This window comes from Myotis lucifugus, unplaced genomic scaffold (assembly GCF_000147115.1).
Source record: "Myotis lucifugus unplaced genomic scaffold, Myoluc2.0 scaffold_10, whole genome shotgun sequence".
Taxonomy (NCBI): Eukaryota; Metazoa; Chordata; class Mammalia; order Chiroptera; family Vespertilionidae; genus Myotis; species Myotis lucifugus.
Genome location: NW_005871058.1, coordinates 8,032,586 through 8,044,935, shown reverse-complemented (window position 1 = coordinate 8,044,935; position 12,350 = coordinate 8,032,586). Strand labels below are relative to the sequence as shown.

The 12,350-nt window shown below is 51.2% G+C and overlaps 3 protein-coding genes across 3 annotated transcripts in view; all 3 read left to right on the top strand.

The window, feature by feature from the left end:
• Window positions 1-686, top strand: part of CHD4 (chromodomain helicase DNA binding protein 4) — a 30,010-nt gene extending 29,324 nt beyond the window's left edge. Inside the window, 1 exon segment of the mRNA XM_014451611.2 lies at window positions 65-686. Coding sequence (XP_014307097.1) covers window positions 65-82 — 18 coding nt within the window. The 3' untranslated portion in view covers window positions 83-686.
• Window positions 687-1,470: 784 nt separating this feature from the next.
• Window positions 1,471-11,358, top strand: NOP2 (NOP2 nucleolar protein). Its single transcript, XM_023749966.1, is given in 15 exon segments — window positions 1,471-1,628; window positions 1,895-2,004; window positions 3,161-3,206; window positions 3,394-3,482; window positions 5,457-5,496; window positions 5,618-5,775; window positions 5,874-6,073; window positions 6,220-6,309; window positions 7,363-7,450; window positions 7,527-7,667; window positions 8,261-8,400; window positions 8,550-8,639; window positions 8,803-8,925; window positions 9,036-9,264; window positions 10,576-11,358. Coding segments are annotated over 14 exon segments (2,202 nt in total). The 5' UTR covers window positions 1,471-1,628; window positions 1,895-1,898; the 3' UTR covers window positions 11,238-11,358.
• Window positions 11,359-11,897: 539 nt separating this feature from the next.
• IFFO1 (intermediate filament family orphan 1) overlaps window positions 11,898-12,350 on the top strand; it is a 14,559-nt gene continuing 14,106 nt past the window's right edge. The window contains 2 exon segments of the mRNA XM_006084149.3: window positions 11,898-12,266; window positions 12,269-12,344. Coding sequence (XP_006084211.1) covers window positions 11,921-12,266; window positions 12,269-12,344 — 422 coding nt within the window. The 5' untranslated portion in view covers window positions 11,898-11,920.

The following is a 12,350-nucleotide window of genomic DNA, read 5'->3' as shown; positions in this document are numbered from 1 at the left end:
TTCTCTGGGGATCTGGTGAATACCGGTTTGGAATTCTGACTTCCATGTCTCTCTCTTGCTATAGGTTGCCCAGCAGCAGTGAAGATCCAGACTGACGATAACCACCTTCACCGCTGAGCAATGACCTTCCTCACTTTCCCTTGCCCAGCTTCTTCCTTGGGGGCCTGAGAGACCCTCTCCTTCCTTCTGCCCATCTTCCATGTTGTAAAGGAACAGCCCCCAGTCCACTGGGGGAGGGGAGGGAGTGAGGGCAGTGGTGCCCTTCCTGCTGGAGAGGATGCAGCAGTAGCGCCGGCGCCATCTGCAGGGAGCTGGCGGGCTGGCTGGCCTTCTTCTGGGCCCTGGCTTTCCCCACTGTAACGTCTGTTACACACAAACTGTTGTGGGTTCCTGCCAGGCTTGAAGAAAACGATCTGAATTTCTTTGTTCTTTTGGTTTTATTTTGTTGATTTATTTTGTGTTTTCTTTTCTCCTTTTTTGGGGTATTTGGAATGGGCTGGGCCCCTGGGTGAGACACAGCTACCTCTGTTGGCATCTTTTTAATACCAGGAACCCAGCGGCTCCAGCCACGGCTAGAATGAAATAAAGTTTGGAAAAAAAAAAAAAAAAGGAAAAGAACCAAAAGCATAAAAACCACAGCAAAATTTCTTGATGAAAATTGAAAATAAAAGTTTCCTTGTATTTTAGTGCGCTGGTTCAGTGTGGGTTGTAGGAGCAGGGATGCATGTGTGTGACCGGAGAGCCCTGGGAAATGTGTAATGGAAACGAAAGGTTTCCCGAGGTTCTGGTAGTTGGCAAACGCGCTCCTGCCCGCGTGCATGTACCCTTGTGCTGCAGACCAAGGGCGACGGCTCCTCCCCTGGAAGATGAGAGGCTCCCAACCACCTGGGCTCACCTGCCATTTCATGGGCTTAGGTTTCCCATGTATGAAGTAATCAGAAAGTCGGGACGATAAATCCAGGAACGTGCTTGGGACAGTGTTTAACAGCTGCCAGCACTAGCTTCGTATTTGTAAGAAGGGAGGCTGAAATAGCTTTTCCTTGCTCACTTGTGGGAAGTCAAGGTGCAAGATGTCCACCCGATCCCCAGATGTGAACCTAAGCATGAAACTACCCGATGGGCTGAACAGGCGTCTGGGATCAGGAAGAGGGTTCATAATCAGGGTTGGGAGCAGGCAGGGGCCAGGGATGCCGTGATCTTCGACGAGGAAGGGTGGAGGTGCCAGGAGGAGGGCCCCGCTATTTCGCCTTGGTGTGGGGGGAGGCGGAGGCCTTCAGGTACCATTTTCCCAACTGGAACCTGCAGTGAGGCCACACGCTCAGGCCAGGAGGGAAGGGCGGGGGAGCTGAGGACGGCTCCGCCATTGCCTTCCCTCTGGGAGTCTGAGTAGGGCGGTCCGCTCCCGAATTTCCCTCGGCTGCAGCGCGGACCGCCAGGCGCGCGTTCCCAGGGCGCCCGTGCGTTCCGGGTTCCGCGTCCGACCGGAAGAGGCGGGGCCACCCGGCGAGCGCGCCCCGCGTCGGCGTAGAGCATTTCCTGGGAGAGACGTCAGAGCGGCAGCCTCAGACTGCACGTGGGTTGCTGCCCCTGGTGCCGAGGGCGCGTCTCGGGCCCGGACCCGCTTTCAGGTGAGCCGAGGCTTCGGAGGACTCCGGAGGAAGTCGGGGAAGGGAGCACTGACCTGGGCTGGGGCTTGAGGACGGGGACGCGGTGCAGATGGCGTGGAGTCCGGGTCTCGTCGTGGGAGGAGTTTGGTCAGGCCTCGAGGGGCTGTCGGGGTGCCGAGTCGAGGTTCTGGTAGAGATGATGCCCCTTCCCGCTCAGATACGCTAAGTCTGCGGGCCGCCGTTCCCTTTCCGACACGGCGACTCACTCCCATTTTCCTTTTCCCCAGTATCATGGGGCGCAAGTTGGACCCGACCAAGAAGGAGAAGCGCGGGCCCGGCCGAAAGGCCCGAAAACAGAAGGGCGCTGAGACCGAGCTCGCCAGGTTCTTGCCTGCAGGTGAGGCTCAAGCATGCCTCCGATTCTCCAGCTTGTGCGCCGCTTTTCCATGTGCATTCAGAACCTTCATTCCCTCCACTTCCTGTTGAAGCGGAATCTCGTCTGTATGAGTTACTAGGAATAAGTATGAATGAAACACGCCATCAGCGTTAGAGCTTAGGGAAGAAGCGACGGGGACACGAGTACCCATAACAAGGAGAGGTTTAACCCTGAAGGAGGTGTCCTCACGCAGTGAGAGAACTTAGATTTTCAGAACCTGGGTTTTGAAGAATGGAAGCTATTTAATTAATTTTTTAAATATATTTTTTATTGATTTCAGAGAGGAAGGGAGAGGGAGAGAGAAGCATCACTGATGAGAGAGAATCATTGATTAGCTGCCTCCTCCTGGTTTATGGGTCAACACTCAACCACTGAGCCACTGGCCGGGCTGGGTGACGTTCTAGCAAGTGGAAGTTGGGAAGGGGACAGGCCAGTCCCTGTGAACTGCGTTGTGGAGGGGATGGAGGTGGGAACACAGAAACCTGGTTCTCACATGTGAGTAGTCCTCTGGGGGGAAGACTGGCAGAGGAGACAGGTAGTTGGCATTGCACATTGGAGACAAAATGCAGTTAGTTGAGCTGAGCGTTATACTGAGCCCTTTGGACACATTGTTATGCTTCGTTCTCTTGGTGCCGTGTGAGAAAGGTACTGTTAAGGAAGTGGATGCTGAGAGGTTAATTACTTGCATACAGTTACTAAATGAAGGGTTGAGATTTAAACCCTTTATTTCTTGGAGAATGTATGAAAAACAGCAGTTGTAAAGGTAAAATCCGCAGTGGTTGATAACCAGTTAAATGGAGAATGAGGGAAAGAGCAGAAGAAGCTCTAGCTTTTAAATCTATGTTATCAGAACAGTGATGGTGCTCCTTATTGAAATCAGAAGTCTGAGGGAGGCTCAGTTTGGATTTGGTTGTTGAACAATGAGATGGAGATCATCTTTATATTTCTTACCCAGCTCCTGGTAAAGCACCGTGGAGTGAATTAGAATTGACCCCCTTTCATTAACTTTCTTTCCCCACTTCTTTCCTCACTTCTTCCCTCTGTCCTTGCTGTTTTTTATTTTCCCTGTAACTTCCTGTTCTTTCTCTCTCTCTCTCTCTCTCTCTCTCTTTTACAGCTGGTGATGAAAATTCCAAAAGGCTGTCTAGTCGTGCTCGAAAGAGGTGAGTGTGGATGTCCAGACTTACGGAGATTAAGTTGATGCTGTTCATCTTCAGCCACGTGACCCCATGTGATCATGCTGATGAACGGGTTGTTTGGGGACTGTCACACTTCCTTGTGATGGGAAATGTCAGAACCTGGAGGTGTATTCCATTTCCTCAGTCCTTATATGTTCTCCTATATTTTCAGGGCAGCCAAGAGGAGGTTGGGCTCTGCTGAAACCTCTGAGATGAATAAGCGTCCTGGGGTCAAACCGTTGCCTGGAAAGCTTCCAAAAGGTGAGTGAAAATAGGAGCTGGGTGCTACTTGAAGAGTCCTGTGGGCCTGGGAAGGGAAGGGCTTGCTGATCATTTCTGGAGTGAAAGGAGCAGTCAGAGGATATTCCTGGGGGTGGAAAGTACAGGCCGTGTGTGGCTACCATTAGTTTAGGTTTCTTCAAACCCTTAGGGATCTCTGTAGGAGCTCTCCAGACACCTGGTAAGAAGGGAGCCCAGTCCTTACTTAACACTGCTCGAGGCAAGAAGCGCCCAGCACCAGCCCATAGCAGTGACGAAGAAGAGGAAGAGGAAGACTCTGAAGAGGATGGTGTGGTAAACCAGGGAGACCTCTGGGGCTCTGAGGACAGTGATGCTGATATGATAGATGACTATGGAACAGACTCCCACTCAGAGGACGAAGATGAAGAGGAGGTGAGTTTATTTCTCTGGTTGTTCAGGAAGTGATCCTTGCATTTTAGTCTTTCCAGATCCTTGAGACAGGGATAACCCTTAGTAGCAAAAAGGGATTTTAGTGGTTTAACACTGTTTTCCTATCACCTTACATCATTCCAGGGCACATGCATGTTTAAGTGAGCTATTTGATAGAGCATGAGAATGCTCAGTGCTGATGAGGATGTGGTAGGGTGGACACTTGGTACCCCACTGATGGAAATAAAAATGCACACTTTTTTTAAATATAAGTTCATTTTAATATATTGATTTTATTGATTTCAGAGAGGAAAAGAGAGGGAGAGAGAGCTAGAAACACCAATGATGAGAATCATTGATCGTTTGCCTCTTGCACACCCTATTGGAGATTGAGCCTGCAACCCGGGCATGTGTCCTTGACTGGAAGCGAACCCTTCAGTCCACAGGCCGATGCTCTATCCACTGAGCCAAACCAGCTAGGGCGCACACACATTTTTTATAAAGCATTTGCTGAGAACATTAGAAACTTTTTCTTCTTTTTTAAAATATTTTTTATTGGTTTTGAGAGAGAGAAAGATGTGAGAGCGAAACATCAGTTGGCTGCTTCATGAACTCACAACCCCGGGCACATGCTCTGACCAGGAATCGAACTGGCAACCTCTCTGTGCACGGGACAATACCCAACCAACTGAGCTATGCCAGCCAGGGCTAGAAACCTTCTTTACCTAGTAATTCCATTTAGGAAATGATCCAAATGTGGACAGATTTATTTACAGAGGTGTAAGAAATTTATGTATTCTACAATTAGTATATGGGTGTGTTATTAGAGAATTTTAAGTAATATAGAGTTATATAGAATTTTTAAAAAGCCCCTGAAAACCAATTGAAAAAGAAAAAGCAAGTTCTAATTTGCACCCCTCACCCACAATCCCCATCTCTCTATAGAGCTCCTATTATGAGATTTTGAGGCACCACATGCACTCTAATGTGAAAAGCTCTGAAAAATTTCAAACTACCCAATAGACATATGCTAAGTAACACTTGGCCATCGTGTCCGAATGTGCCTTTTCTCTGTGAGTGAGAAAAAGCAGGAAACAAATATGGAAACATATCATGATTTTAACTGTAGGAAAAGTAGAATAGGGAGCATTTGAAATCTTGCTTCCCAGCAATTGTTGTCAATTTTGGCTCAAATAACTCTTATAAAACTTCTCTTAAAAAAAAAAAAAAAAGAAGAAGAAGTCTGGAAGAAAATATGGCAGAAAAGATGCCTAAGGACAGTTTTTGTCCTCCCTGTACACATATGGTGTGTATTCATGTTTTAACTTCTTAATGGAAAGGGAAATGCAAAAGTAGATAGGACAGTATAAGGAACCCTTTGAATCCATCCTTTAGTTTCAACAGTTGTCAGTATTGTGCCGATGTTAAATTCATGTCCTTAGGGTCTGTTTCCTTCTGAGAGCAAGTGTTACATTTGTATTTAGGAAAAAATAAAATACAGAGATACAAAGTGCTCGTGGATTGGTGGGAGGGCAAGCTCTGCATCACCAGCCTCTCCTCTTTCAGTTGCTGCCCATTGAAAGAAGGCCCAGGAAGCTGTTGCTGGGTGAGTTTTGGAAACTCTTTAGGAGGGAGAATAGTTAGCGGCTGGGATGAAGGAAAAGGTGAGGAAGGAAGTGGTGTCTGTTTTGATCTGTGAGTCACTTTGTTCCTGGGCCTGTTTCTAGGGGCCAGTGGAGTGAGGAGGAAACTGAGGAAGAGGAGGAAGAGGAGGAAGTGTCCCCTGAGTCAGGCCCCCAAAAGGAAGAGACAGATGGGGGCCTGCAGATCAACCTGGATGAAGAGGAGCCTTTTGTGCTGCCCCCTGCTGGGGAGATGGAGCAGGATATCCTTCCAGTGAAGGGTGAGGGGTGGGGGGAGGTACTTGCTGGAGGGGATTTCCAGGCCCTGGGCCATTATGGAACAGTTTCTTAACAGGCCCACGTGCCCAGGCTCCAGACTTGCAACGAATTCACAAGCGCATCCAGGACATAGTGGGAGTGCTGCGTGACTTTGGGACTCAGCGGGAGGAAGGCCGGTCTCGAGCTGAGTATCTGCACCGGCTTCAGCGGGATCTGGCCACTTATTACTCCTATGGAGACTTTCTGCTTGGCAAGCTCATGGACCTCTTCCCTCTGTCTGAGGTACCGAATTGCCAATCTAATGCTCCTTCTGCTTTCCTGTTCTCACCTCTCTTCTCACCCTGAGTAAGGAAGGCGGTCAGCTCCCTTGTTCAATTCTGGCTGAGCTTGGCCAGCCTGACTTGCTCCTTACCATCTTGCTTTACCAGCTGGTGGAGTTCTTAGAAGCTAATGAGGTGCCTCGGCCCATCACCCTCAGGACCAACACCTTGAAAACCCGGCGCCGAGACCTTGCTCAGGTGAGGGGTGGGTTTTGAGGTTTGCTTTTCTCTCCGAGGTACTGACTTCTGTTAACCACAGAGACTCCCTGTCCCACCCTGACTGGTATTGGTTGTTGGTATAACCATGATCACAGGAGGCAAACCTATATAGGCCTGGTGCCATGCTGGTCTATCTGACTGGCTGGGGACCTAGGACCTCTGTGAAGTGGAAAACTTGCCCTTTAGCCTCTGCTCCCTGTGACAGTTGAGACACCTAAATAAGGATGAAAGTGCTGCCTCAGAAACGGGAGGGACTTGTCTGCCTTTTAGATCATTGAGAAGCTGGTGAAACTGATTCCTGCCCCCAGAAAGAGAGCGCATGGGCATAAACCATGTTTTAGGCTCATTGTTTCCAAGGGTTCAAGGACCCCCGGTTAAAGACCCCTGTTCTAAAGTTCAGTTCACCTGTGTGTGTTATATTTCCTGGTACGAAGATAACCTGATAATTATCTTTAATGTGCTCTGACCAGTAGGATTAAATTCTGGTATGTTAAAGGGCTAAGCCTCTTGGAAAATTGGAGTCCCCTTCCAGGAAATAGCAGGAGCTGCCAGTCTGCTTCAGTGGGATGGAGTTCAGACCTTGAATTAGAGCCTCAGGCTAAGGAAAAGGACACCAGAGGATGGGGTGGGGTGGGATGTGAGAGGATCAATTGCTTTCAGAGAGTGTGGGGATTATTTTCTAAGAGGTCTAAGAGTTGTCACAGACTTCCTGATAGGACCAGGTTTTCATATCTCCATCTGTTTTCTGGACATGGTAACCTATAAGGCTTTAAAAATTTTCATTCTTGCCCTAACCTGTTTGCTCAGTGGATAGAGCGTCGGCCTGCAGACTGAAGGGTCCCAGGTTTGATTCCGGTCAAGGGCATGTACCCTGGTTGCGGGCACATCCCCAGTAGGAGGTGTGCAGGAGGCAGCTGATTGATGTTTGTCTCTCATTGATGTTTCTAACTCTCTATCCCTCTCCCTTCCTCTCTGTAAAAAAAAAATTAATAAAAAATATATATTAAAAATTTTCATTCTTTTTACCTTCAGGCGCTAATCAATCGTGGGGTTAACCTGGATCCCCTGGGCAAGTGGTCAAAGACCGGACTTGTGGTATATGATTCCTCAGTGCCCATTGGTGAGTATTCCCTGACCAGTAGCCCTTCTGCCTCTGCCCTTCTCCCAGCATGTCACACACAGGTCCTCCTCTGCAGGTGCTACTCCCGAGTACCTGGCTGGGCACTACATGCTACAGGGGGCCTCCAGCATGTTACCTGTCATGGCCTTGGCACCCCAGGAACACGAGCGGATCCTGGACATGTGTTGTGCCCCTGGAGGAAAGACCAGCTACATAGGTACGAGAAATGCAGGCGGGAGTAGGATTTGTCTGGTTCTCTGCTTTTGAAAGTAGATGGGGTTGGAGACTTGCTAGTTCTCAGAAAACTGCACAGACAGCTAGCAGGGTGGTGAGGAGTACAGGCTCTGGATCCGGCCTGAGTTCCAGCCCTGTGGGCGACACTTAGCACCTCGGGCAAGCCTTTGACTTTCTTCTGTCACCTGTAAAATGGGGTGGTAACTGTGCTTGGGCTGGCTTTTATATTAGGCCTGGGTGATAAGGGTTGAGATATACATATAGAGATACTTGGCATAGTAATTAGTCATAACCATTTCTTACTAAGCTGTTAACGCTTAAAAGAAGTAACTTAGTCTGTGGGACCAGAGAGATGTTCAGTAATGATGGAAAAACCCATGTTGATGAGTGTGCTCATCACCAGGGGTCAGTGCAGACTGGGGAGACCCATGCAGCAGGCAGTGGGGAGCAGGGCTGATTGGGGTGAAGTTTCCCTTGAGGTGCTGAGACTTTACCTGTGGATTCCTGGGCTGGAGGTGCTAGCAAGTGTGGGGGCAGAGGAGCTGGCTGCTGAGCACTTAACCTCCCTCCCCCCAGCCCAGCTGATGAAGAACACAGGTGTGATCCTTGCCAATGATGCCAATGCGGAGCGGCTCAAGAGTGTTGTGGGTAACCTGCACCGGTTGGGAGTCACCAACACCATTATCAGCCACTATGATGGGCGTCAGTTCCCCAAGGTGGGACTCCCTTCTGTGCATCTCTCCTGGGGTGTCTTCCAGTTCACCTGCCCCCTTCCTGACATCAGAATATTTAGACTTGCCTCTAGGAAATAAATGGTGCAGTATAGGTGACTAAAAACGGTGATTAACCTACCCTTTTTCTCCAGGTGGTGGGGGGCTTTGACCGAGTACTGCTGGATGCTCCCTGCAGTGGCACTGGGGTCATCTCCAAGGACCCAGCTGTGAAGACTAACAAGGTGAGGAGCTGGGGTGGGGGTGGGAATAGCTGAGAGGTCTCGGCTGGGCCTTGCAGAGCAGGAGTGGGAGGTGGAAGGGCACCCGGGGCACCCAGCAGCTCACCTCTCTTCCTGAGGCTGCCTTTTGAAATTCTGACACTCTTGGGTCTCCGCCCTGGTGCAGGATGAGAAGGACATCCTGCGCTGTGCTCACCTTCAGAAGGAGTTGCTCCTGAGTGCTATTGACTCTGTCAATGCCACTTCCAAGACAGGAGGCTACCTCGTCTACTGCACCTGTTCCATCATGGTGAGGGCTCTGCATGGCAGTGCAGGAGGGGAGGGCTGGAAGACTGCCCCTTAGCTCCCTTCGGCTCAGCTCTGCTCTTCCTTCCATCTTTGTCTCCCCCACATATCCAGGTGGAAGAGAACGAGTGGGTGGTAGACTATGCCCTGAAAAAGAGGAATGTGCGGCTGGTGCCCACAGGTCTAGACTTTGGCCAGGAGGGCTTTACCCGCTTTCGAGAAAGGCGCTTTCACCCCACTCTGCGTTCCACCCGCCGCTTCTACCCCCACACCCACAATATGGATGGTTTCTTTATTGCCAAGTTCAAGAAATTCTCCAATTCTATTCCCCAGTCCCAAACAGGTAAGTGATCTCTCTACCCATCATCACTGCCTTTGCTCTTTCTGCCTTTCAAGACTCATTATAGTGTGAGTGTGGGAAAGGGAGGATTTCTGCCATCCTTACCACAGCCTTAGCCTGCTCGGATAAGAGACCCCTTTCATCCAGCTAGGCTTGGTCCTGGGCCAGGACCCCATTGGAGCATGTTATAGAGTGCTCCTGTGGATGCCAGCCTGTTCCTTTATCTACCAAGTGGTTCCACTTGCTCATCACTAAGTATGTTCCCAATGCGGGTTGTGGTTTCTCTTCCTTCTTGGCCCAGGGTCACCTTACTGGTAATGGACCTCTGCTGGTCCAGCATTGTCAGCACTGGGTTGGCAATAAAACTCCTCAGAACTGTCCGTTCTCTGAGCCCATCACACTAATTACAGATTGTTTTCTCAGCCATCTGAGGCGTCTGTCCTGGATCTCAAGGGGAAGCGTGGGGTTTGCTGAGCTCTGCATGCTGGGATATAACCTGGGTTTAGTTGGAAGAGGGAGAAGTGAGCGTCTCTGGATACAAACTGCATGGTTTATTGAGTTGGGTTTTTTCTTTATCAGTAGCGACCCTTATAAAAGTCACATCTGAATGTTAACAAAAACCTTAAGAAATAGTTAAAGTTTGTTGTAACTTTAAAAGTGTGTATTTAAATGTCAGTACTCATTTATGTCTTAACTAGAGGTGCAGTACACAAAAATTCATGCCCTCGTGGGGGTCCCTCAGCCTGGCCTGCACTCTCTCGCAGTCTGGGACCCCTTGAGGGATATCCACCTGCAGGCTTACATCCTTAACGTTGCAACTGTCAGCCCAGCTTGTGGCTGAGCGGAGCTCTACGTGTGGGAGCGCACTGACCACCAGGGGGCAGCTCCTGCATTGAGTGTCTGCCCCCTGGTGGTCAGTGCACGTCATAGCGACCGGTCGTTTCCAGTCATTCCGCCGTTAGGGTCAACTTGCATATTGCCTTTTTATTATATAGGATAGCTTGTTTCTAGTTGTTGTGTGTTAGAATGTCTTGCTATCTTCTGTCCTCAGTGGGGCACAGCTTCCTCTAAAACTTTTTGGCCCAAGGATGGGTAGTGAACCCTTCTCTTTAATGCAGGGTTCAAATAGGACTTGAGTGAAGCCAGGTGATACTAAGTAATGTGAAACCAGGTAGTCTACTCTAAGGTACTCTTTCAGTTATGTGGAACACTTGGCCAAGAAAGAGTACCCAGGCAGTTGCCTTATTTTAATGCCACTAATGATCAAGACCCAATGACGAGGTCCTTTTTCTCACATAATCTGTTTAATTTTAGCCCCAGGAAATTCTGCAACATCCGCCCCTACAAACCCAGATGTGCCTGACCTGAAAGGCCAGGTGACCCCCAAGCCTGAGAGCGGCAGCAAGCCTGCCAAGAAGGCCAAAGGGGCTGTGAAAGCAGAGTGGCACTTGCAGAAACGGCAACGTCCCAAGAAGACCTCCTTCCAGAAGCAGAATGGTATCCCCAAAGGGGCAGACTCTGAATTGTCCACTGGACCTTCTGTCCCAAAGGTCCAAGCCTCCTCCAAGCCCCAGGGTAACAGGCAGCCAGCTGAAAAGGCCGTAGTGACCAGGAAACCCAAGGTGACGGGGAAGCTAAAGCAACAGTCACCTAAACTGCGGTCTTCCAAGAAAGTTGCCTTCCGGAGGCAGAATGCTCCTCTCAAGGCCATGGATACAGAGATGCCTTCCGGGCTGTCCCTCTCCAAGCCTCTGGCCACTTGGAAGCCTGAGAACTGTGTTCAGCCCCAAGGGGCTGAGAAGGCAAAGCAGCAGGTGCCACAGAAGCCTTCCAAGAAAGCTGCCTTCCAGAAACAGAATGGCACCTCCGAGGGACCCCAGACTCCTACCATGTCCCCCCTTAGTGCCAGCCGGCCCCCACCAGCAAAGAGGAGAAAATCTCAGTCCAGAGGCAGCAGCCGGCCAGTGCTGTCTTAGATACTTGGGTGAAACGAGACTGGGGTGCTCCTTGCTGTTGTCCCTGGGTTGGAACTCTTGCCTCTGTGAGGATGGCTTTCCCACTGTGCATATGAAGTTTAATATACATTTTGCAATCTCTGGTCGCTGTGTTTTTTGAGGGGGCGGAGTACTGGCATTGCTCCTTTAAGGGTAGATGGGAGGGTGGGACAGGGATCCTCCTAAGAGGGGACAGTGGTACACGGAAATCGGGTCAGTGTTAGGTTCCTGGGACCCCTGGGACTCCAGGGACCCGGAAAGGAGAGCCCAGGAGTTGGAGTTAGGGTGTTGGGGAGAGGAGGACGATAGGGGTGTGGGGAGATGGGCTTCCTGCCACCAGGACCCATGGCGGACTGGAGGGTTGGGTTTTCGGCCACCCTGGCTGGGGTCTGGGCACAGACGGGTCTGGCGCTCAGAGAAGCGCTGGCTCGTGCTCTGCTCAGCTCTGGGCTCTGCCTCAGACCCTCAAAAGTTGAGGTGCCAACCTCAGATTGAGCCTTTCATTGGCTTCCTCTGCGCCCTCCCCCGCCCCCCTGACCTCTGCCCTTTCTGCCGAGCCGTTTGATTGGCTGTCCTGCATCCCCCGGGCGCCTCATTGGCCCTTCTCCCTCGCCCCGCATCCCTGCCCCTGCACCGGGCTCCATCTCCCAGCAGAAGGCGCAGCCATGAATCCGTTATTCGGTCCCAACCTCTTCCTCCTACAGCAGGAGCAGCAGGGCCTGGCCGGGCCGCCGGGGGACCCTCTGGGAGGCGACCGCTTCGCGGGGGGTGGGGACGCGTCCCCGTCGCCGCGCGCCCCTCCGGGCCCGGCTGCCTACTCGCCGCCCGGGCCGGGCCCCGCGCCCCCCGCCGCCATGGCCCTCCGCAACGACCTGGGCTCCAACATCAACGTGCTCAAGACCCTGAACCTCCGCTTCCACTGCTTCATGGCAAAGGGGCACTACCTGGAGCGCCGCAACCGGCTGCTGGAGAAGCAGCTGCCATCAGCCGCTGGAGGAGGACAAGCAGGCCGGTGGGGCTGGCGCCCCGAAACTAGCCCGTCAAGACCGGTTTCGTCAGCCTCATCCGGCCCCTGGGGCTGCCCCTTGGGCCCCC